Raw genomic sequence first — 26,845 nt, 5'->3', positions numbered from 1 at the left:
ACTTATGTATATAGAGGGAAAAATGTATCACAATCTTTTATTATAGACAATAAACTATTGTTAGACTCAGATTTAAGCCATGTAAAGGGTGGCCAAATATACGTACAGAGCTTCTGAAAATGATAGGAGAGAATAGATCTGCATGTTGTCATTCAGTATAGGGAACATAGTGCATAGTGATGGTGACTCTTTTGTTCGAGAAATGTCAGCAGAATAATTATAAAAATTACAGTGTGGTCCTTTTAAAAGCTGATTCATGCATGCCTTTCTGCGCAAAAGGGATGAAGGGTTATGTTAACCAGCAGAGCTCTGTGAGCTGATCGGGCACCGATTTCATTGTCTCCTGACCCTGTGATCAGTGTAATTCAATGGGATTGGCTCACAGTGATCACGGGGTCAGGAGCCAATGAACTCTGACTGGCTCACAGAGCTCTGTCGTCATAGCAATGGCAGAGTGAGGGGCTTGCGGCGAGGGAGAGATCGGCAGGTCCATGCGGCGCAGTATTGAAATTTACGCCCTGCCAGGAATAAGCAGCCACAAACAGGATGTAGATTTAAATTACCATGGTCTGGAAGCGGTTAAAGACTGCACATTTCAATTAGGTTCCATAAGGAGATTTGTAATGTTTATTCACCTGCCTTAACTACCTAAAGACCATGTAACGCCAATGGGCGTGAACGTGGTGGTAGCCCCAGGACCCCCTAACGCCCATTGACGTCAAGTGCTGGGGCGGTGTTTTGCAGGAGATCTGCTCCGCTCCGTCATCAGTCTCCCAGCGGCAATCGCCACTAGGTGACTGTTAGATGGCGAAACCGCCATCTAATAACACTATACAGCAATGTGATCTAAGGCAGCGCTGTACTGGGGACAGCCGTGTGACTCAGCTGTCCCCCTGGGGGAGTCAGGAGCAATCCGCTGTCATAGACTGATGCCTCTGACAGCCGATCGCCGTCATAGGCTGGCAGCGGGAGGGTATGTTAAAATAATAATAAATTAGGATTCTTTATAAAAAATATATATATATTTATAAAAAAAAAAAAAACATCCCGAGAGCGATCATAGCCCACCAACAGAGCAGCTCTGTTGGTACTCAATGCAGTGCAATGCTATTCAGGGATTCCCAACTCCAGTCCTCAAGGGCCGAGATCCTCACACATTTTTGCCACAGCTCAAATTAATTGATGGCACTGTATCAGGAAAGGTGTGGTTCATCAAGCAGAACACATTTCTCAGCCCATCCTTGACAATGAAATGGTTATGGCTTTTGAGGACTGGACACATGTGGTGGTTGATCTACCGCCAGTCCTGCCCTGCACCTGATCGACCATGATTTTTCCTACAGTCAGATTGATCATTTTGATTGATTTTCATATTAAATTTGTAGAATCTCATTTTAAGGCCCCTTCCCCACGTTCCTGCTGCAGGACACACAAATGTCGTCACAACACAATCTATGTAATCCTTCTTAATGCGGTTGTGATTTTAAATCATTATGCATTTGCTGTTTTTTTTTCAGCAACCATACATTGTAATTCCACGGTGAATCGCAGCACATGGTTGTAAACATCGGACAGTGCAGCCTATGCACTTCTGATGTCCCTAGGATTGCATTGCGTTGATAGAAAAGCGGGGTTTGGCTATTTTTATTGTAATCTGACTGCAGAGAAATTGCCATTTAGAGGCCTGAATTCTAAAAGTTCAAATTGAGATAAAAGAAGCACAGCCTAGTTCTAAGAACAACTGAGTCTGTACATATACAACTTTTTCTCATCATGTCACTTCAGATACCTTTTAAGAGATGATAAATGTTTTAAATGGAACCAAAAATCTAAGCTTCTTGCTCCTGCTACATAGTCTTCTAGGATTTGGATTCCTTTTACATTTTGACCTATTTCTGCTGGCCACCTGTTACATACCGTTTTATGGCATTAAGCCTATTCCTGGCTTAGCCACTTCTGCCCACTAATTACATCCTTAGCATATCATGGGGTGGGGCAACTCTTATAACACCGTGTTCATTTTTTGCAGAAAAGCAATACAGCTTCGGCCTTCCCCTTTCAATTCGTTGGAGTTGCAGTACCTGTGTCTTGTGGTGTTGTACTTCTGTTTATTATTGTGGCCATTTTCATGGCGTTGACAGCAAGGAAAAGAAGACAGTCAGAAGGTACCTACAGCCCAAGCCAGCAGGAAGTAGCGGGGGCGCGGCTAGAGATGGACAACGTCTTAAAAGTGCCTCCGGAGGAACGTTTGATATGAACCAAAAAGTGTGAAGAGGACTTCTTTACAGATTTGATTTTTAATGTGCCAATGTTTTTATGACACAGCAGGTCCATCTATTGTTGCAGGAGAAGACTAAAGGTCAAAGCTTACCTCAGGTTCTGTGAAGGAGAGCCTACATACTGAGCTCTCAGTATCTTAACACAAGTTATTTGGAAATATGTTTGCAAAGAAAGTTGGTAACTGCTTGACAGTTAACATCAAACCAGCACATTTAAGGTGGAAAACATCCAGGCATGTGCTCTAAAATGTCTAGCTCAGAAGATACAAGTAATCCATATTTACCGCTTTCATCTGTGGCCCTCAGACAATGGTCTACCCTTCATCTATTCACAATAGAATTGGCATGTTCTTGAGATGCATCAGATGGCACTGGGCCTTTTAGGTGTGTTGCAGAATAATCTGTATCTGACCAGCACATACACAGAAAAGACAGTGTTCTGTTCAGGTCTAACTTAAATGTCATTTTAATTATTTATTCTACATGGCAGTCCTTGAATGGTATCCAAATGTGGGGAGACTACTGCACTGTATTGAAATGCCTGTCTGTGCCTTAGATCTGTAAGGAACTCTAAAATTGTGTCTGTGTGTTGCAACTACTAATCTGAATGTAACAGATCATTCCATATCTGCATTTACTTGCTTTTATTGCAATATAATGCATTGATTATACCAATAACAAAGAGTATAAAGTGCTGATGTTGGTATCATTATCATGAAAACAACAATTATTGTGTGCCCCATACCAGCTTTTATTAGTGCCTTATTACTGTACTTTTATGCCTAGCTATACATCTCTGGAATAAGCTATCTTCCAAACTGCACAACTCATTACTGCTTCGCACTGTGAATAACTGAGTGCTTATGTGTAAATAGCAATGATGAAAGAGCACAGTTTTATTAGAATTATGCACAAACCATTTTATAAAATCTGTCCTTGAAATATAAAATAGGAAATGGGTTATATCCTCATCAGCAATCTACAGCTGCTTACTCACTCCCCCTCCCAACTTAGTCAGTCCTGTCAGAAGCGCTGGGCCAAGGCAAAGGTTATAGATGCTCCAGCCTCTGTGCGCAGTTGTTAGTTGGGCACTTCCTCCCACTCCCCTTCCTCCCCCTTCCCCTAAGAAGTGTATTTTACCTACTCCAGCACTACGTGTTGGTCCACTCTCCTTTCATAGATATCATCATTGGCCTGCTGTATTACTACCTCTATGTGGCTCTCTAGTGTGTCACCTGATGTGTGAGCACTCATTTGCCCCACAGAGGTAAAAGATCCGCATGTGCTTCTTACTGTTGAGGGAAGGAGAGGAGAGTGGAATGATGTGCAAGGCTGCAGCGGGTTACATACACTGTTCCCCTGCTCTACTCTGCATATGAGGAAGGGGAAAATAGGGGGCGCTGGGCACAGTGTTGTTGGAGGAGGGGGAGGGCAATGATAGGGGTGGGAAGGAAGTTATACTATCCACACATGTTAAAGGGGGGGGGGGAGTTAAACTGGTCACGTTTGTTAAGGAGGACTTGCTATGAGGGGGATAGAGTGGTACACTTGTTATGGGGAATGGAGGGCATATTTGTTCTGGAAAGATCATGATACCTCATGGCTTGGCAAATGCAAAAGGATAAGAGGCTCCAGCTTGACCAAATGTGTATTGGGCCGGAGCATACTTTGGCATCTTAACCTCTAATGCTGGAGAACCTTGCACTTGTCCCGGCCATGAGTCAGCCAGGGGGCATGACTTCAGCTGACAGAGCAGTCACACTCCCTGCCCCACTTCATGCTTATGTGACTAAAGTGGCAGGGCTTTAGTCTGGCTCGTGATTGGATGTTTTAAGTGAGCGCAGCTGCACAGTATTCCCCCTTCAGTAGGGGAGAGTAAAAGAGAGGATGTTTAGTCACTGCAACATCCTTTCATACATAAGCTGCACTATGCAGTGTCAGACACTGGACTTTTTCTTTCACAGAAGATAGGCAAGATGTGTATTTTTTCCCCTCCCCCAAAAAATGTACTTCTAGTAACCTAATACAATATTCCATTTCCACAGTAACAGATAATTGTCCACAGCATGTTTAATTTTCAGGAGATGTTTTTAAGTGTATGAAGTTCAGCTCCAGCCTGTTTTTGGATAGAATGGTAAATAGAAAGCTCTGTCAGGGTCATGGTAATGTATATATTCCCATAGACTAGAATTTCCCACCCTTATTGTCAATTATGGCAGGTAATATCTGTATAGTATGCATACATTGTATCGCTCTTTAGGTTCAAGGCCATGTTCACTGCACACTGGAGCCAATGTGTGCTGTTCTGTGGGATGAATGGCTGTTTGAAAAAATCATGCAGGTCAGGTTTGACAACAGATGACCAGGACATGGTGGAGATAGCATAAACCCATGCAGGTCCATTAGCCATAACCTATGGGAAGCAGCACAGCAGCAAGCCTAGTGTGAACAGGCCCTGAGTGCCTTATACTTAAATAGGCTTACTAAAGGTGGCCACACACCATACAATTTTTTAAATATCTGTTCAATTTAAGAATTGCAATCAATTTTTCTGACTGATTGTAACAAATTAAAAAATATGACCAATGTACCACACACCTATGCTCAATTTTTCCCCAATTATGATAAAAATGATTGGAAACTCTGAGAAAATTGCTAGGGTGTGTATATTAATAAACTTACAATCCAACACACACCATACAATCTTTAGAGAAATTGAACAGAAATATCTGGCATTCCGGATCGATTTAAATCGATTTTATCGGAATTCCGATCGGATTTTTCAGTCGAATGAAAAAAAGTTTTCAATTTTTTCGAGAGATACGATCGTTTTCATCGAATTACTGTAAAATCGGATCATTTTATTGTATCGTGTGTGGCCACCTTAACCTCCTGCCTAGATAGAGAGCAAGACTCATTCTCTCCAACTTACACTCAACAGTTAAAAGAAATCAAGATTTTTTTTCCCCTCTTTCCAAGCGTAAACTAAAACATTTGTCTGGAGTTGTCAGGATAACTTAAAAAAGTTTAACAAATCAGCCATTTGTTAAATTGTTACTGTTTTATAAATTATGGTTGCACCAGTTGTGCGCTGTATATATGAAAATATAGCATCTTCCTTATTATTTAGAACTTCTAGGTGATAGGTCATTTCCCACTGGAATTTAGCTCCTGATGGATATTTAGGTCATTACTTTGAGCTTAGGGAGTAGGGACATGTGTCTACAGTTCCTGGTGATCCACGTTTTATTATCTGTACTGATGATTTCTTATACAGCATTCTGGATGGTGAATAGGCCACATGGGAGCTGTCCTTTAAATCAAAATGGGGACACCTGTTGCTTTGTTAGTGGGGGTTGTTTTTTTAAGAGTTTTCTGCTTTTTGAATATACCCCTTTGAGTCTATTCATCCAACGGAGTTAAAAAACTGAGCTATCAGTTTGCAACCTATTTATATTGATGTGGTGAGGCATATGATTAGCACAACACATCTGACCTTAAGAATAACATTGCTAAGTCTACAGGGCCACAGGGAAGCTTGTGATTGCAAGCTCCTCGCTCTCTGTGGGTCTAACCTTGGTCCACCATTGGACACCAATGACGAGTCTGTTTCAATAAATTGCTGCTTCAAAAATAGGCCCTTGGATATTTTAGGGGGATGTGATACTCCAAGATGCTTAGGAAAAGGTCACTCCACCAAAACATCAGAGCATGGATAACTGATACATGCATTACTGATACAGTTTACGGGCCCGTTCAGATCAGAAATGCGGATGGCCATGCGTGCGGAACGCGTGCGGACCGCAACGCGTACGAACGCATGGCCATCCGCGTTTGTGTGCGTTGCGTGGCTGATCCCATCACTGAAAAGTGAATGGGGCAGCCACGCGTTTTTGCAAAATCTGCGTGCAGCATGCGTTCCCGGACCGCACAGGTCCGGAACGCATGCAGTGTGAACATCAGACATTGCACTCTATGCAATGTCTGATGTCGTGCGTTTTGGCCACCTGCACGCGTTTCCAAAACGCGGCTGGAAACGCGTGCAGTGTGAACGGGCCCTAACTCTTAAGTCTTTGTCCTGAACATACGCAGCATGCCTGTGCTGGACATTAGAGTATCCCTGGGGTAGAAGCTCTGTCAGTTACAGTGACAGACCTTCCACATGCCGGTATATGAATTCAGCATTGCTTTCCAGTTCAGCATAAGCTCCCATGGATCAAGCTTTAACATATCCTAGGAATACAAAGAGGTGTATGCTTCTGTTCAGTAGCTAATTTCTGATGCAGGTAATCAGCGATAACAAATTGTTCTGGTTTTTGAGGCTGACCTAGGACCTCAGTCATTTTCTATCCCACATAACTAACCTTAATCTCATTCCCTCACTTCCCTTATGACTCCCCTTGCTCATCTGCCTTCTTTTTCTACCATGCCTAAACTTAACCATTACACCTAACTTACCACTACCTCCAATAGCCATAACATTAGATTATCCCTGTAGAGGGAGGGAGATGGTGGGTGCCATATTTAATTCCTTTTGACCCATACCAATTGACTGGCTGTCAGTGGCGTAGCAATAGGGGTTGCAGAGGTAGCGACCGCATAGGGGCCCTTGGGCCAGAGAGGCCCTTCATCAACCAAAGTATTAGCTGTTTATTGGTCCTGTAGTGTTAATAATCACTTCTATACATGCTTTGAATAGTGGTAATCATTAACAAACTGCTCCCCATCCCCTTCTTGCACCTCTGACACTGTGGATGACCTTGGCAGGTTTTGTTGCGCCGTATCAAGTGTATAGAGTGCTTGGGGGCCCCCATGTAAAACTCGCACCGGGGCCCATAACTCCATAGCTACGCCACTGCTGGCTGTATTGATGATCTTTTTGGCTTCAGTGTCTGTATCATTCATCTGAAACTAAAGCATGTGATTAGTGTGGTCAGACTTCAGTCAAAGCACCTGATATGCATACTTGTTCTTGGTCATTGGCTTAAAGTATTGGAGGTAGAGGATGAGCAGGGTAGGAAGTTGATATGTGTCATTATAAAACACCAAGCATTGCTTTTTAGTAGGAGGGCTTTTCTGTCTCTTTTGGCCCCCTATACGTTCCTAGTGGTTTGGGTCACCCCAAGCTGCTTGGTTAATCTGTTGTACCGGTCCAAGCCATATCCCATAGAGCCATATTAATCCCTGCCATGTACTGAGGAGGACCAAAAGTCCAAAACAGGCTGTCTACTTGTGGAGTTGATGAGGCTCTGTATTATTTAAAGCTATAGGTGTGCTATACACCAGCGGTTCTGGATGAAAACCTGGCTTCTGGGGCATAAAGAGATAATTTGCATATTCAGTAGCGGCGCATTGTGGGTAACCACAGATGTTACTTAAAGCTGAATTATTGCAAGTGCCTTCTGTTTTAAGAAGGAGAATTATACCAAGTATTGCTTTTTAGTAGGAGGGCTTTTCGGTCTCTTTTAGTCTCCTATACTATCCTAGTGGTTTGGGACACCCCGAGCCTCTTGGTTACGCGGTCGTCATTATAAAAGAAAAATATATAGCCTCTCCCTTATCCCTTTCTTTACACCGTCACTTTAATCTAAATCTTTAACTTGGCCCCTATTTTTGCCTGATGCTTGACCCTAAATACCATCTATCATCTATTCCTAACCTTCAACTGTAAATGATTATTTTCAAACAATCCGATCAGAATTTCTGATCGCTCGAACGATTTTTTGCTAGAAATTGGACAGTTAGTGGCCACCTTAACCACTTGAGGACCGCCCCCAGCCGATGGGCGGCGGCAAAGACCGGGCCCAAACGACCGCAATACGCCCATCGGCGGGAGCGGCTGCGGGAGTGGCTGTGCGGCGATCGCGTCATTCGTGACGCGATCAGCCGCCGGGGACTGGCTCCGCCCACCGTTCGTTGTAACCCGCCGGCCGTTCGGAAGCGCCGGCGGGTTACTAGCACCCGGATCGCCGCATGTAACAAGTATAATAGGCTTTGTAATGTATACAAAGCCTATTATACTGGCTGCCTCCTGCCCTGGTGGTCCCAGTGTCCGAGGGACCACCAGGGCAGGCTGCAGCCACCCTAGTCTGCACCCAAGCACACTGATTTCCCCCTCCCCTGCCCCCTAATCGCCCACAGCACCCCTCAGACCCCCCCCTGCCCACCCCCCAGACCACTGTTTGCACCCAGTCACCCCCCTAATCACCCATCAATCACTCCCTGTCACTATCTGTCAACGCTATTTTATTTTTAAGTCCCTAATCTGCCCCCTACTCCCTCCTGATCACCCCCCCCACCCCTCAGATTCTCCCCAGACCCCACCCCAGACCCCCCCCCCCCCCGTGTACTGTATGCATCTATCCCCCCTGATCACCTGTCAATCACCTGTCAATCACCTGTCAATCACCCGTCAATCACCCGTCAATCACCCCCTGTCACTGCCACCCATCAATCAGCCCCTAACCTGCCCCTTGCGGGCAATCTGATCACCCACCCACACCAATAGATCGCCCGCAGATCCGACATCAGATCACCTCCTAAATCCATTGTTTACATCTCTTATCTCCTCTAAACACCCACTAATTACCCATCAATCACCCCCTATCACCACCTGTCACTGTTACCCATCAGATTAGACCCTAATCTGCCCCTTGCGGGCACCCAATCACCCGCCCACACGCTCAGATTGCCCTCAGACCCCCCCTTATCAATTCGCCCGTGCAATATTTACATCTGTTATTCCCTGTAATAACCCACTGATCACCTGTCAATCACCCATCAATCACCCCCTGTCACTGCCACCCATCAATCACCCCCTGTCACTGCCACCCATCAAACAGCCCCTAACCTGCCCCTTGCGGGCAATCTGATCACCCACCCACACCAATAGATCGCCCGCAGATCCGACATCAGATCACCTCCCAAATCCATTGTTTACATCTCTTATCTCCTCTAAACACCCACTAATTACCCATCAATCACCCCCTATCACCACCTGTCACTGTTACCCATCAGATTAGACCCTAATCTGCCCCTTGCGGGCACCCAATCACCCGCCCACACGCTCAGATTGCCCTCAGACCCCCCCTTATCAATTCGCCCGTGCAATATTTACATCTGTTATTCCCTGTAATAACCCACTGATCACCTGTCAATCACCCATCAATCACCCCCTGTCACTGCCACCCATCAATCACCCCCTGTCACTGCCACCCATCAAACAGCCCCTAACCTGCCCCTTGCGGGCAATCTGATCACCCACCCACACCAATAGATCGCCCGCAGATCCGACATCAGATCACCTCCCAAATCCATTGTTTACATCTCTTATCTCCTCTAAACACCCACTAATTACCCATCAATCACCCCCTATCACCACCTGTCACTGTTACCCATCAGATTAGACCCTAATCTGCCCCTTGCGGGCACCCAATCACCCGCCCACACGCTCAGATTGCCCTCAGACCCCCACTTATCAATTCGCCCGTGCAATATTTACATCTGTTATTCCCTGTAATAACCCACTGATCACCTGTCAATCACCCATCAATCACCCCCTGTCACTACCACCCATCAATCACCCCCTGTCACTGCCACCCATCAAACAGCCCCTAACCTGCCCCTTGCGGGCAATCTGATCACCCACCCACACCAATAGATCGCCCGCAGATCTTCTCTCCTCTAAACACCCACTAATTACCCATCAATCACCCCCTATCACCACCTGTCACTGTTACCCATCAGATTAGACCCTAATCTGCCCCTTGCGGGCACCCAATCACCCGCCCACACCTCAGAACGCCCTCAGACCCCAGCCCTGATCACCTCGCCAGTGCATTGCTTGCATCTATTTCCCCCCTCTAATCACACCTTGAGACACCCATCAATCACCTCCTGTCACCCCCTAGCACACCTACCCATCAGATCAGGCCCTAATTTGCCCCGTGTGGGCTCCTGATCACTCGGCCAAACCCTCAGATCCCCCTCAGACCCCCTTCCGATCACGTCCCCAGTGCATTTATTGCATCTATTTTCCCCTCTAACCGCCCCCTGAGACACCCATCAATCACCTCCTGTCACCCCCCTAGCACTCCTATCCATCAGATCAGGCCCAATACATCCTGTCATCTAAGAGGCCACCCTGCTTATGACCGCTTCCACAAAATTTGCCCCCTCATAGACCACCTGTCATCAAAATTTGCAGATGCTTATACCCCTGAACAGTCATTTTGAGAAATTTGGTTTCCAGACTACTCACAGTTTTGGGCCCGTAAAATGCCAGGGCAGTATAGGAACCCCACAAGTGACCCCATTTTAGAAAGAAGACACCCCAAGGTATTCTGTTAGGTGTATGATGAGTTCATAGAATATTTTATTTTTTGTCAAAAGTTAGAGGAAATTGGATTTTTATTGTTTTTTTCACAAAGTGTCATTTTTCACTAACTTGTGACAAAAAATAAAATCTTCTATGAACTCACCATACCCCTAACGGAATACCTTGGGGTGTCTTCTTTCTAAAATGGGGTCACTTGTGGGGTTCCTATACTGCCCTGGCATTTTAGGGGCCCTAAACCGTGAGGAGTAGTCTAGAATCCAAATGCCTCAAAATGACCTGTGAATAGGACGTTAGGCCCCTTAGCGCACCTAGGTTGCAAAAAAGTGTCACACATGTGGTATCGCCGTATTCAGAAGAAGTAGTATAATGTGTTTTGCGGTGTATTTTTATACATACCCATGCTGGGTGGGAGAAATCTCTCTGTAAATGGACAATTGTGTGTAAAAAAAATCAAATAATTGTCATTTACAGAGATATTTCTCCCACCCAGCATCTGTATGTGTAAAAATACACCCTAAAACACATTATACTACTTCTCCTGAGTACGGCGGTACCACATGTGTGGCACTTTTTTGCACCCCAAGTGCGCTAAGGGGCCCAAAGTCCAATGAGTACCTTTAGGATTTCACAGGTCATTTTGCGACATTTGGTTTCAAGACTACTCCTCACGGTTTAGGGCCCCTAAAATGCCAGGGCAGTATAGGAACCCCACAAATGACCCCATTTTAGAAAGAAGACACCCCAAGGTATTCCGTTAGGAGTATGGTGCGTTCATAGAAGATTTTATTTTTTGTCACAAGTTAGTGGAAAATGACACTTTGTGAAAAAAAACAATTAACATCAATTTCCGCTAACTTGTGACAAAAAAAAAAAATCTTCTATGAACTCACCATACTCCTAATGGAATACCTTGGGGTGTCTTCTTTCTAAAATGGGGTAATTTGTGGGGTTCCTATACTGTCCTGGCATTTTAGGGGCCCTAAACCGTGAGGAGTAGTCTTGAAACGAAATTTCTCAAAATGACCTGTGAAATCCTAAAGGTACTCATTGGACTTTGGGCCCCTTAGCGCAGTTAGGGTGCAAAAAAGTGCCACACATGTGGTATCGCCGTACTCAGGAGAAGTAGTATAATGTGTTTTGGGGTGTATTTTTCCACATACCCATGCTGAGTGGGAGAAATATCTCTATAAATAGACAATTGTGTGTAAAAAAAATAAAAAAAATTGTCATTTACGGAGATATTTCTCCCACCCAGCATGGGTATGTGTAAAAATACACCCCAAAACACATTATACTACTTTTCCTGAGTACGGCAATACCACATGTGTGGCACTTTTTTGCAGCCTAACTGCGCTAAGGGGCCCAAAGTCCAATGAGCATCTTTAGGCTTTACAGGGGTGCTTACAATTAGGCACCCCCCAAAATGCCAGGACAGTGAACACACCCCACAAATGACCCCATTTTGGAAAGTAGACACTTCAAGGTATTCAGAGAGGAGCATAGTGAGTCCGTGGCAGATTTCATTTTTTTTTTGTCGCAAGTTAGAAGAAATGGAAACTTTTTTTTTTTGTTGTTGTTGTCACAAAGTGTCATTTTCCGCTAACTTGTGACAAAAAATAAAATCTTCTATGAACTCACCATGCCTCTCACTGAATACTTTGGGATGTCTTCTTTCCAAAATGGGGTCATTTGGGGGGGTATTTGTACTATCCTGGAATTTTAGCCCCTCATGAAACCTGACAGGTGCGCAGAAAAGTCAGAGATGCTTGAAAATGGGAAAATTCACTTTTGGCACCATAGTTTGTAAACGCTATAACTTTTACCCAATCCAATAAATATACACTGAATGGTTTTTTTTTAATCAAAGACATGTAGCAGAATAACTTTCGCGCTCAAATGTATAGGAAATTTTACTTTATTTGAAAAATGTCAGCACAGAAAGTTAAAAAAGTCATTTTTTTGACAAAATTCATGTCTTTTTTGATGAATATAATAAAAAGTAAAACTCGCAGCAGCAATCAAATAGCATCAAAAGAAAGCTGTATTAGTGACAAGAAAAGGAGGTAAAATTCATTTAGGTGGTAGGTTGTATGACCGAGCAATAAACCGTGAAAGCTGCAGTGGTCTGAATGGAGAAAAAGGCTCTGGTCCTTAAGGGGCGAAAAGACTGTGGTCCTGAAGTGGTTAAAGGGACACTTAAGTCAAACAAAAAAAATGAGTTTTACTCCCCTAGGGCTTCCAATAGCCCCCTGCAGCTGTCCGGTACCCTCGCCTTCTCCCTCCGATCCTCCTGGCCCCGCCGGCAGCCACTTCCTGTTTCGGTGACAGGAGCTGACAGGCTGGGGATGCGAGTGATTCTTCGCGTTCCCAGACACATTAGCACCATCTATGCTGCTATATGGTATATGATATCTGCTATAGTAGCATAGATAGCGCTATTGTGGCCTGGAATCCGAAGAATCACTCGCGTCCCCAGCCTGTCAGCTCCTGTCACCGAAACAGGAAGTGGCTGCCGGCAGGGCCAGGAGGATCGGAGGGAGACGGCGAGGGCACCGGGCAGCTGCAGGGGGCTATTGGAAGCCCCAGGTGAGTAAAACTCATTTTTTTTTGTTTGACTTAAGTGTCCCTTTAAGACTAACCTATCCATGGCTGCAATGATACATTTAACTGAAATTAAGAAACATCCTTCTAACCCAGTGGTCCTCAAACTAAGGCCTGTGGGCCGAATGCGGCCCCCTGAGGCTTTTCCCCGCCCCCCCACTCTCAAAACCTATTACTTATAGATGCACCCCACATATAGAATAGTTGTGCTTGCACCATCCATCCACATGGGTCCAATTGGACTGCAGGTTGTCACCTGGTTATGCTTCACTGTCTGTAGCAAAGATGTTTTTCCGGCATCACATGAATGGCTGCTTCTCCTCCGGAGGAGTTCTCTGTGTTGCAGGACATACTATTTGCACATGCTGTGTTGGAGGGCATACTATCGGATTTGGTTAATTGGGAGACATAAGGGCTGCACATGTTAACAGGTCATAGTTTACACTACCTAGGCTCAACGTAATGTTTTCTACATTTTATGTATGTTCCGGCCCCCCAGCAGTCTGAAGTTTTCTTAACCCGGCCCTTGACTGAAAAAGTTTGGGGACCCCTGTTCTAACCTATGATAGATACACAGCTTTGGTTTGATTGGTTTCTGAGCCCTGCACAAGATTATTTTATCTTTTGTAAATAAGGACCACTATAAAGTAGGAGAGTGAATGCTACCTATCATTTTGCATTTTGAGCTGTTATATCAGTAAATAAATCCTATCAGGTACGTAGATTTGAGATGCTCACGATAAATGTGATTGTACAAACACTGGATCTGTGTGCAGTAAACAGAGTTGTATATACTGTATGATATTTATATGTATATTTTGTAATGTAAGAAAAAGGCAGTGCCTGTATTTTCATGTACTGTATAATGATAATAAAAAATGCCAAATGCAACAGCAGATGAACGTACTCAATCATTTAAGGGCCGTGACTCATTCTTGTGCTGCAGCTCTGCACAATCCAGCAGGCACAAGGTCCGTCTAGTGATGAGTAGATCATTCTTCTAACATTAGGGATGGTCAATGAGATGCAAACAATTTGGAGTTAATGCAGAGTTATGCACAATTTTTACGCAAATTAATGCAGCTTGAAAATTGACCAATCAAATTTTACCTCAGCAGGATTTGCCTGGCTGCAAAATTTGCATTCATCAACTTGAAATGATTTGCATCCCATTGGTCATCCCTATCTAACATGCAATTTTCTGTTAACCTAAGAAGGGGAAGCATTCTAGCAAGTGAAAACCATTAGTTGTTTAATAGCAACTTAAGCTGGCAAATCAAGTCCTCTTTCACATGTTGGCTATGACTTTCCACCATGTTTTATAACTGCTGCTGACTGCCCATCATTGTTTTGCATTTGGTCACAGCCTTCGCAACTGGACCAATTGCAAAAATGAAGGTTTATTGCAATATATGCCAGATGCTATAGTGTGAAAATGCTCACTTAAGAGATCTTCAGGGCTGCAGACTTGTTTTTGGCGCCCAATAACTGTGATGCCAATTTAGCACCACCCATGTGTACTCTTTTCTGTGGTAACAATAAGCAACTGTAGGCCCAGTTCACTATGCTATGATAAACTTTGCATGTCTATATGTGGCATAAAAAAGGCTAACTAAGGTTATGAAAATTCTGTAACGCAATGTTCCACTTGTATGGCATCTGATACTGGCTCAATTGGTTAGCATTAGTCAACCAGTAGTGCATGTTACACAATCAACATATACACTCTGTGTATAAGGTGAGCTACCCTATTTACAAATAGTGCATTACATACGTAGTTTGTTTGTGTCCCATTACATTTTAAGTGCACTTTCTGTGCAAATAAAGTTTACGCTCTTTAGATACTATCCTATATTGCTTGTTTTCTCGTTGCCAACCAACATTTTCTTAATGGAATAATCACCAGGCAGATGAGCACCCTGCTGCTTGTGTAAATGGGACCCAACACAGTTGCCAGCCAATTAATTAGAAACCAGTGGCTTTCATTAGGTGATGCTGCTTCTTGGGTTGGTGTAAATTGCAAGTTAGAAGAATCGCCTGGTTTACACTAGTTCTGACCTGTCTGCATTTTCTGGTCTGCAATGAAGGAACAGCCTTGTCCAGTTGTTGGCTGTGCTGTAGTTGGTGTCTGAGCTGTCTAGACCCATCTGAATCACAAGACTAGCTGGACAAAGTTACTTGTCCTTTGGAAGGTAAGACAGTCTAATTTTGCTGTGTTTCATGCCTGTATGTAGCTGTATGCACAATGCACCAGGTTAGTATCACTTTCTTACTTTATCTTAGTGCATTCTAGGTAATGAAATTGTGAAAGTTGGAGCACTGGTTCAGCTGACTGTTGCCATAGTGCCATTGCATATTTTCAGTTATATGTAGCACCAGTGTTTGTTTACTGAATACCCAAGCAACAGCTATTGGCTTTGATACATGACTGGGCGCTAGTTATCAGACAATATATAGCCAATTTCAGAATATCAGATATAGCATAGCCAAGTTCCAACTCCAGTTATTGACTACCAGAGTGGCTGTGCCCAAATGATACACCAGCCAAGGACAATGACAGCAGAAGGGTAGTAGGTGTTAGGGTTAGTACTTAAACTTTATCATAAGAGGTTGAGAGGGAGTTAACAATTAGGGTTAGCAGGTCATGGTTTGGTGTAAAAAAGGGCTGTGTGTTGGGCAAGAGGTTAGGTCAAGAAGGGGGTTTATCTGGGGGAAGTTAGGCATTAGGAAGGAGAAGGGCATAATTCATGGATAGCATATCAATGGGCAGCAGTGGCAAATACCCAAACAAAAGCACCAGTGCAAAGCTAATATTATAATATCGATGATCACACTTTACTAGTATTGTATCTATCAGCCTCAGACGGAGGCAAAATGAACTAGTGCTACTAATAAACACACCACTGAAATTGTATTCTATAGTATAAGGTCTAAAACAGATAAAGGGCTTGATGATATAGGTATATTTTTACTTTGCCTCTTTTTACTTTATTCCAACAAATTCAAAAAAGTGGCCATAGACTGGCAGATGTCAGCCAGACATGCCCGAAAGATTGATCTCTCTCTCTATTAAAAATCTATGGAACCGTAGCAAGCAGGCTCGGCTGACAGACCCCAGGTCTTCCTCCAATTTATAGTGCTCCCTCGTGGACCCTGCAGAGTACTCGTAGTGGAGCACACTCACCTGTCCAGGTGGCACACTCCCTCCTGTGTCCTTCTGTCTCCATTCCAACCAGCTGCCTGTTCTCCTTGACCTGGCGGCATGTAGTAATGAGGGTTGTAGTGATGCCAAGGAGATGGAGAAGGAAGTTCACAGGAGGGGGTGCACTGGCTGGACAGGTGAGTGCGCTCCACTGCCAGTGCTCTGTATTGAAACAGGACCCTGGGGGAGCACTATTAAGAGTCCGTGGGACTGACACTGTTCTTATGCTACGCCACTGCCACACTCCCTTTTGAGAGAGATCTTCCATCCGTTACAATCAAAATTTTTAATCAATTTTAGACTATTAATTTTGATTCATTTGAATTGAAATTACAATTGGATAGCATTTTGGGGCATCGATCTCTGCCAGATGCGATCAGTGATTGAATCTGCTGGGGAACATTGATTAGTGTATGCAGTGCAGTTTCTAGGCTAAAATGCACCCAGGGCGAGGGTGTAAAAATTGCGCCCCGCCCCCCCCCCCGCGAGCAAGGTATGGGTGCCCGCAGTATAGGTTAACCAGGTCTAGTTGCACTTAGTATAGGTCCCCCCCAGTATAGGTAGCCAAGAATAGGTACCCCAGTATAGGTAGCCAGGCATAGGTGAGCCAGTATTGTTGCCCCCGCTATAGGTTAGCCAGGTAGGTGCCTCCAGTATAGGTAGCCAGTATAGTTGCCCCCAGTATAGGTTAGATAGGCAGGCGCCCCCGGTATAAGTTAGATAGGTAGGTGCCCCAGTACAGGTTATTTAGGTAGGTGCCTGCAATATAGGTAGCCAGTATAGTGGCCACCTGTATAGGCTAGCTAGGTAGGTGCCCCCAATACAGGTTAAATAAGTGCCCCCAGTATAGGTTAGATAGGTAGCTGCCCCCCAGTGTAGGTTAGATTAGGTAGCTGCCTCCCAGTGTAGGTTAGATAGGTAGCTGCCCCCCAGCGTAGGTTAGATTAGGTAGGTGCCCCCCCAGCGTAGGTTAGATTAGGTAGGTGACCCCCCAGTATAGATTAGATAGGTAGTTGCCCCCCAGTGTAGGTTAGATAGGTAGCTGCCCCCCAGTGTAGGTTAGATAGGTAGCTGCCCCCCAGTGTAGGTTAGATAGGTAGCTGCCCCCCAGTGAAGGTTAGATAGGTAGCTGCCCCCCAGTGAAGGTTAGATAGGTAGCTGCCCCCCAGTGTAGGTTAGATTAGGTAGGTGCCCCCCAGTGTAGGTTAGATTAGGTAGGTGCCCCCCAGTGTAGGTTAGATTAGGTAGGTGCCCCCCAGTATAGGTTAGATTAGGTAGGTGCCCCCCAGTGTAGGTTAGATTAGGTAGGTGCTCCCCAGTATAGGTTAGATTAGGTAGGTGCCCCCCAGTGTATGTTAGATAGGTAGCTGCCCCCCAGTATAGGTTAGATTAGGTAGGTGCCCCCCAGCGTAGGTTAGATTAGGTAGCTGCCCCCAGCGTAGGTTAGATTAGGTAGCTGCCCCCAGCGTAGGTTAGATTAGGTAGGTGCCCCCAGGATAGGTTAGATTAGGTAGGTGCCCCCCAGCATAGGTTAGATTAGGTAGGTGCCCCCAGGATAGGTTAGATTAGGTAGCTGCCCCCCAGCGTAGGTTAGATTAGGTAGGTGTCCCCAGTGTATGTTAGATTAGGTAGGTGCCCCCCAGCGTAGGTTAGATTAGGTAGGTGCCCCCCAGTATAGGTTAGATTAGGTAGGTGCCCCCAGGATAGGTTAGATTAGGTAGCTGCCCCCCAGCGTAGGTTAGATTAGGTAGGTGCCCCCCAGCGTAGGTTAGATTATGTAGGTGCCCCCCAGCATAGGTTAGATTAGGTAGCTGCCCCCCAGCGTAGGTTAGATTAGGTAGCTGCCCCCCAGCGTAGGTTAGATTAGGTAGCTGCCCCCCAGCGTAGGTTAGATTAGGTAGGTGCCCCCCAGCGTAGGTTAGATTAGGTAGGTGCCCCCCAGTGTATGTTAGATTAGGTAGGTGCCCCCCAGCGTAGGTTAGATTAGGTAGGTGCCCCCCAGTATAGGTTAGATAGGTAGCTGCCCCCCAGTATAGGTTAGATTAGGTAGGTGCCCCCCAGCGTAGGTTAGATTAGGTAGCTGCCCCCAGCGTAGGTTAGATTAGGTAGGTGCCCCCAGGATAGGTTAGATAGCTAGCTGTCCCCTATAGTGGGGGGGGAGCCGGAGCTGCGGGGAGGGCAGCCCGACCTCTCCCTCCCTCTCCCGGGCCGCCCTCCTGTTTAGCCGGAAGCCGCGTGTATCAGCATGTATGCAGAGAGAAGAGACAGACCAGCGGCGAGAGCAGCGCTTGGAGCCAGGCAGGTGAGTTGCAAACAGCGCTTCCCGGCTGCTCGCTCTGCATCTGAAGGGGGAGCACGGAGGGCGCCCGGGAGAGGGAGAGAGAGGTCGGGCTGCCCTCCCCGCGGCTCCGGCTCCCCCCTCCATTATAGCGCCCCCCTCCTAACAGCGCCCCGGGCGGCGGCACGCCCCGCACGGGGGTAGAAACGGCCCTGAGTGTATGGGTACCTTAAGTTATGCAAAAAGCTTAGCGCATCAAGGCCAACGTCTCTACCTGGGCAGACCTCAAATGGCTTCCTCATACCTCAAAGTGTGCTGAAAGTGAACACTAGATATTTGACCAGATCAGACTAAAGTCTAGCAGTTTACAATATACAAAGACAGGGCACAAATTTAAATTGTAAAAGAAAAGACTCACCAGAATGCCATTTGAAGTAGGCCCAACAAGACCATATAAGCAAAAGCACTTGAGAGCCTGATATTACTTTCCAAAAACAAAATACATTTCACACCATCACAAACAAGACCCACGGTGCTTCACTTGTCTGTTGTTGTAATCCCAGCATATATAACCAAAGCCACTGCTTTAACACAGAACTGTAGATTTCAATCTAACTTGCTAAAGCTGTAGGGGTGCTATAAATCACCATGTCTGGTCACATGGCTTACAAGGCATAGATGAATCACGTCTAGATAACCTGTAGGAACCAGTTCCCAGTACTGTAACTAGTATACAACACAATTATCATCAGCTTGTAATAAATAACTTCACTATTTACAAATAAGTTGACATCCTAAATAAACAGACCTTTGCCAAGTGTTGGGCTGCATCTCCTTTTGTGGAGCCATGGGCCAGCAGTGGGTTGGTATGAGGTCAGGTGCAAGGAGCCCTAATGTGCGGCTGTTGGTTCAGTATGCCAACTTATTTGTAAGTAATTATTCCTAGTTAGGTAGGGGTTAACGCCACTACCAGGTAAAAAAAAAATATTTACTAATGTGACACTGTCAGATTAACTTTTTTTTTTTTTATAAAAGCATTTTTTTGTAATATTTAAGGCTTCAATATTATTCTACGTTACCTCTTTAATTAAATCAGATAAATTGGGCCACTGTTAACTATCTAAAATAATCTTAATTTACAACCACCACTTGTCTTCCATTTTGAATTTGATCTTTACCAATGTATAAACATTCTCGGTGCATGTTTACTGTCCTTTGTTTAATGCAGAAACCCCGGTTGATCCAGAAGGCAAAACCAGCCTCCACTCTGCTGGGCTCAGCTATAGGAACTGGAATGCTTTTCATACTACTGCTTGTCATCACAATTATCATGGTAACAATGAGAAAAAAACGGGCAACCCAGGGAACATACAGCCCAAGCCGGCAAGAAAAAGAAGGGGCTAGAGTAGAGATGTGGAATGTCCTCAAACTGCCGCCTACAGAGAGACTCATCTAATGACAACTAGAGAAATTCTGACAGCCAGCAGAAGAACCACCTGCATTCCTCAGAGATGAGAATTCAGTATTCAAATGATTCTAAGAGGTAACGGGAACACTGACAGAAGATAAATATGTTTACAAACCAGGAGTTGTCAACACTGGAATGACCACAACTTCTAATGTTGTGCATTATGACTGCTGAGCAAAAAGGTCCAGTGTGGTAAAGCCAAAGCAGTGCAAGTGAATGGTTGCAACCAACACTTCATAGACCTTTGTTCAATATTCCCTCACTGCTCTGACTCCTCTAACAGTAACAGATATGGCATCCGGATGTTCTTTCTAAGGATACGATTAACAGTTCCTAGAAGAGGGCATGTGGTTCTAATTTCTCTGACTCCTTTTCCTGCTGAGGGAGATGGCTGCTTGCAAACTTCTGTGCACCTTTTTGTATGAGTTCCTAGAGACAGGCTTAAATATGGGCTGGGCTTCCAGGACACATCTCCCTCCCAACTAATTGGATACTGAGTCTTTTATTTCAACTCTTAAAACAAATGTGGTGAGGTCCAAAAAGAACATGCTCAATTTGTCCATCTAACCTTCCTCACCGACTGCTTGAAGGGGTCTTTACCTCAGTAAAATAGGCTTTACTGGGGTGAAACATACTATGATCTTGAACCCAGTGTTTTCCACATATGTTCTGACATTTAGTCCGTTTTTATTTAGCTTTTGACTGCAGATTAATTTGAGATTAATTTATCATTCTGCATATGTGAAATTACTTGACTTAACTCCAGTTTTCGAGTAAATTCCTGTTTAAAAATGTGTGTAAATTAACCATGTTTTGGAAGACTTACATAGCTGACTGACAGTAGGTGGATGCTGTAAAGAGTAGACAACTTGGCGCTCAGAATGGTCATTTACACACTTTATCAGTTTACCACTGTGCATTGGGTAGGTGGACAGCAGATACCAGGGAAGAGTTGAATGGAGTCCCTGGATTGGAGATATGGAGGGATGAAGCAGGCCCATCTGGCCCCCAGCGTCTGTGGGGTCTGCTTCACCTTGGTTACACAATTGCTTTTGAGTATAATCAGTGTGTTAACACAGCTGATGCATGCAGAGTGGGCATGATAGCAACCAGTAGCCTTATCACCGTCAAATCCAACTATTCAAGCTTTGTTAAGAATAAGAAACAGGTAAAGCAGAAAGTTTATACATCTTTTGGCAATTGCTAACTTTATGTCCTTTTTTTGAATAAAGCCTTGATCAGGAGTTGCACTTTTCACAGCGCCCTTTAACCACTTGATGACCCACCCTTTACCCCCCCTTAAGGACCAGCGCTGTGTTTAGTGATCTGTGCTGGGTGGGCTCTGCAGCCCCCAGCACAGATCAGGTAACAGGCAGAGAGATCAGATTGCCCCCCTTTTTTCCCCACTAGGGGGATGATGTGCTGGGGGGGTCCGATCTCTTCTGCCTGCGTGTGGCTGGCGGGGGGGCACCTCAAAGCCCCCCCTCCGCGGCGAAATTCCCCCCTCCCTCTCCTACCTGCTCCCCCCCCCCCCCCCCCGGAGATCGGGGCTGCACAGGACGCCGCGCCGTACAATGTAAACAAAGCGGATTATTTCCGCTTGTGTTTACATTTAGCCTGCGAGCCGCCATCGGCGACCCGCAGGCTATTCACGGAGCCCCCCGCCGTGATTTGACAGGAAGCAGCCGCTCGCGCGAGCGGCTGCTTCCTGATTAATGAGCCTGCAGCTGGCGACACAGTATTGCGTCGCTGGTCCTGCAGCTGCCACTTTGCCGACGCACGGTATAAGCGTGCGGTCGGCAAGTGGTTAATGACTGGGGACCACTGGCTGGTAATAACTGATGAGTGGGTGAAGTCCCCTCGTGAGATCCAGTATTAAAAGCATTTATTTCCACCCAAGGCTGTCATAGGCAACACCTGTGGATGTATTGTTTAATTGCAGCCTGTGATGGCTGTACCCTAAATGGAGGGATAGTTTTTAAGTTGAAGTCCAGGCAAATAAAATACATACCCCTCTTCAACAGTCCAGCACGGTTTTGAAACCGAGTATATAAAGGCAAACATAAAAAAAGATAAAATTCACAGTCCTCTAAATACACTATACATAGTTATTAACAGCCCTAGGACCAAGAAGCCATTGAGCATATCACTGAAAGCTCAAGCAATTTAAAAGGGATGCTCTGGACCTAAGTGTACCTAAAAGTGAAACAGAACCAGGGAGGGGATAGTACTGTGAGGATATAGTATTCATGTGCCTGCTATTAAAGGGGCACTATGGCGAAACATTGTAAAATTTAAAATACGTGCAAACATATTCAGATTTCTACTACCTATTGTACGTGACAGCAACATAGGAGAAACGTAATTTATGGCTCATTTTACTTTGGAAAAAACATACTTATTTGCTTATGCTTGCACATATTTTAAATTTTAAACTTTTTGCCATAGTGCCCCTTTAAGCATTAAGTGCTTTTGGGAGTGGATATGTAGGTTTAAACTTTAAAGAGTACCTCAAGTGACAGGTAACATGATGAGATAAACGTGTATGTACAGTCCAAATCCCTCTCAGAGCTAGCCTGTGTTTCGTGTTTCTCTCCATAATGGATAACAATTCAGGACTCTGCTGTCCACCTGTAGAGTTAATCTCTGTATGTCTGAGAGGCTGTAAAACTCGGTGTAGATGAGATCACATCTGTGAGCAGAGAACAGATACGTTCATTAGTTCAAGTTTTGTCTGGAGCTGAATAACACTGAAACATGAAACTTATCTAACTGAAGCAGCCTAAATATTAACCCAGGTTTACAGTGGGCAATGCATTCCCTGTCACAGCAGGAACAAAATGCAATGGGAAAGGGGCACCACATATTATCCACACGTTGCGTTGTATACAGTAAGGCATACAGTCATTGCAAAGTATGCTTCACTGTACTGTTAACGCAGGTGTTATGCAGTCAACGCACTGCATTCAGTGCATTGGTGTACTTTACTCCGATCAAATGCAACGCAATAGCCATACTGTGAAGGTCGCAGTGCTTTTGTATTGCAATGTGCCGTTCAGCGTTACAATGCGGCCATTACAATGCACTGCAAGTCTCCACTTTGAACCCAGCCTTAAAGGTAACATTTAACTACAAAATAAGAATATGGGATTTCAGGGAAATCCTAATTAGGATTAGGACGATAGATACAATTGAGTATCTCATCAGTTTATTTTCACTTCAGGATTTCTTTAAAGCACATATCAGCTTGCCATTGGTCAACAAGAATGAGGTTTAGATAAGTTATGATGGTTAAGGGCACCACATTGCTCCAGGGGTGTAGATATTCATCTATGCAAGTTAATGAGAAGTGAGTGAGTGGTGGAAATTGCTCTGGTCCTGAAGTGGTTAATGTGCTTGTAACCTCATCAAATGTAAAGCCAACCCTTATTAGATCAGTATTTGGATAACAACAGAACCTTATGTACAGTTGTTCAATACTTTGCAGACAATATTATGTAATGTTTATAGAGGCAATAACAAAAATATTAAGAGCTAATTCTATTGGCTAGAAATGATAAATCCCCATACACAGGAATATACAGTGCCTTGAAAAAGTATTCACCCCACTTGGCTTTGCACATATTTTGGTACATTTCAACCTGTAATTTCAATGCTTCTTAACCACTTAAAGTGTGTCCGAGATAACCTTTTACTCATTGCATAGTTGTGTTCCTTTCATATAGTTTATAGGGCATTCCTCAAGCCAAATACTTTTTTTGTTTTGTTTTAATACTCTAATAATACTCTAATACTCTATAAAGTAAACAAGCCTCGCCCACAGCTTCAGAGTGCCTTGGCATTCTCAGACTCATGTAGCAAGGGCTTATGGGAGCTCAGTCTGGGCAGGAGGAGGAGGAGGTTACTAGCCAGAGATTTCAGAGGCAGAGGGAGGAGGAGAGGGGATTGAGCTGAGGACTGGAGATGCTATCAGCTTGCCTGTGTGTAATGTGACAAACAGAACATGTCTGCCCTCATTGTATCACAGGAATAAATAATCATAAACTGTTCAAGCTGTTTGCAGCTAGATTTGCTGTGTAAATCTAAACTTTAGATAAGATGTATAGGCAAGTTACTTGTCATAGTTAGTTTTTCATCTCGGATCCACTTTAAGTGCCAGCGGTCTCTGCCCCCTTAAAGAGAGTCTGAAGCTTTAAAAAATATCTATTTTTACTTACAATTCCTGTAGAGTAGTATTGCGCTAGCTGAAACGCCTCTATCCCGCGGCCGAATGATGCTTCTTTGCCCCCGAAATCCCCGGGGATCGCTTCCTGTTAAAGGCAGAGCTTTCCTCTTTAGCTCTGCCTCTGCTGTGTCAATAGGCGCTGATCGCTGCGTCTCCCCGCCCCTCTCTGTCTTCCTTCAAAGAGAGGGGTGTGGTGAGGTGGAGATGCGTGTGCAGATTGACACGCCTGAAGCAGAGCTACAGCGGAAAGCTCTGCCTCCCCAAGCAGCAAAATCCATGACCAAGAAAGTCGTGAATTTCTGCCCCGGGGATTTGGGGGGAAAGAAGCATCATTCAGCTGCAGGATAGCAGCGTTTCAGCTAGCGCCATACTACTCTATAGGAATTGTAAGTAAAAATAAATATTTTTTAAGGCTTCAGAGTCTCTTTAAGGACCAAAGACGCTGGTACCGGAAACGGCGGAACAGCAACGGATAACGCATCGCCGCACATACCCGCCGCTTTCATTGGCTCCTGACCCTGTCTTTCAATGTAAGCCAATGGGAGTTGCATACATTGAAAGACAAGGCCAGGAGCCAATAAAATCGGCTCCTGACCCGCTCACAGGGCTCTGCCGACACAGAGATAGGCAGAGCAAGTGAGCTGCGGCGAGAGACGGCTGGGATTCAGTGGCGGGAGGATAGAAAACGGCAGATGTGGTTGATTGAAATCTACGCCCTGGCAGCCAGGTAACCATCAAAACAGGACGTAGCTTTCAATCATCAAGGTCCAAAAGTAGTTAATCTCACGTTTTATGTGATGATCTACACAAAATAAGTTGATGATGTTAAATGAGAAAAATTATATAAAAATGAATTTTAGAAACAATAACTGAAAATGGGCACGTGCATATGTATTCACGCCTTTGCCACGAAGCCCCTAAAAATTCCTGATGCAGCCAATTGCCTTCAAAAGTCACATATTTAGTTAAAAGATGTCTACCTGTGTGCAATCTAAGTGTAATGTGATCGGTCAGTATAAACACACCTTTGCAGACAGGCACTAAGCAAGAGGCATCACACCATGAAGACCAAGGAACTCTCCAAACAAGTCAGGGAGTGGGTCAACGTAGTTGTGAAGCACAAGTCAGGGTTGGGTTATAAAATAATATCCAAAGCTTTGAATATCCTCGGAGCACCATCAAATCCATCATCTTCAAATGGAAAAAAACATGGTATCACAACAAACCTGCCAAGAGAGGGCCGTCCACCAAAACGCACAGACTGGATAAGGAGGGCATTAATCAGATGGGCAGCATTGAGACCAAAGGTAACCCTGCAGGAGTTGCAGAGTTTCACACAAGAGACTGGAATATCTGTCCATAGGACCATTATAAGCTGTACATCCAATAGAGCTGGGCTTCATGGAAGAGTGGCCAGAAAAAAAGCCATTGATTTGCATGTAAAGCAAGAGGGCACATTTTGAGTTTGCCAAAAGGCATGTGGGCAACTCCTCTAATGGTTGAAGTTGTTGGCCACCAAGAAAAATGCTGTGTCTGGTTCAAACCCAACACATTCCATCACCTCAAGAACATCATTGCTACAATGAAGCATATTGGTGGCAGCTTCATGCTATGGGGATGTTTTTCAGCAGCAGGAACTGGGAAACTGGTAAAGGGAAAATGAGTGTTGCTAAGTATAGGGATATTCTTGAGCAAAACCTGTGTGAGGGTCAGTGCACACCAAAAAACGCTAGCTTATCCACAAACGTGAGCGTTTTTTCAAATCGATTCTAGGCATGTGCAGAGCAATTTTCTACACATGCCTAGCATTTTTTGGAGCATTCTGGTGTAGCATATTTTATTTTTGTTACAGTAGAGCTGTAACTGAACAGCTTCTGTAACAAAAACGCTTTGAAAATTCGCTCTGATCTATAGTTTTTCAGAGCGATTTTCCACTTTCCTACACTGAACATTGAGGCAGAATCACCTAAGAAATCCGCAAAAATGTTGCTGGACCCGAGTTTGCATTTGGGGGAAAAAAAAACGAATCGCTCTGGTGTGCACCATCCCATTGAAATACATTAGCTGTTTTTTAAAACGCTCAGAACCGCTCTTGGTGTGCACCAGCCCACAGTCCACCAGTGATTTGAGACACTTGAGTGGCTTAAGGGGAAATATTTAGATGTATTGGAATGGCCGAGTCAAAGTCCAGACCTGAATCCAATTGGCAATCTGTGCTGTTCACAAGCAAAAACCATCCAACATGAAGGAGCTGGAGCAGTTTTGCCTTAAGGAATGGGCAAAAATCCCAGTGGCAAGATGTGACAAGCTCATAAAAACTCATCCAAGGTGACTGGCAGCTGTGATTACTGTAAAAGGTGACCCAACAAAGTACTGACTGGGGGGGGGGGGGGGGGTGTTGAAGAGTTATGCACACTAACGTTTTCAGTTGTTTGCTTCACAATATACAAAATA

General features: G+C 44.7%; 1 protein-coding gene across 2 annotated transcripts in view; it reads left to right on the top strand.

Annotated features, from left to right (window-relative positions):
* CRB2 (crumbs cell polarity complex component 2) overlaps positions 1-21,853 on the top strand; it is a 243,764-nt gene extending 221,911 nt beyond the window's left edge. Inside the window, exon 13 of one of the 2 annotated variants that reach the window (XM_068248149.1) lies at positions 19,927-21,853. In XM_068248149.1, coding sequence (XP_068104250.1) covers positions 19,927-20,154 — 228 coding nt within the window. In that variant the 3' untranslated portion in view covers positions 20,155-21,853. Of the gene's footprint in view, positions 1-2,029; positions 3,695-19,926 lie in introns of those variants that run through there. The other variant, XM_068248148.1, reaches the window with a different exon arrangement.
* The last annotated feature ends 4,992 nt before the right edge of the window (positions 21,854-26,845 follow it).

Source organism: Hyperolius riggenbachi, chromosome 8, assembly GCF_040937935.1.
Source record: "Hyperolius riggenbachi isolate aHypRig1 chromosome 8, aHypRig1.pri, whole genome shotgun sequence".
Lineage (NCBI taxonomy): Eukaryota > Metazoa > Chordata > Amphibia > Anura > Hyperoliidae > Hyperolius > Hyperolius riggenbachi.
The sequence above is the reverse complement of the archived record's forward strand: the minus strand, read 5'-3'. Positions and strand labels throughout refer to the sequence as shown.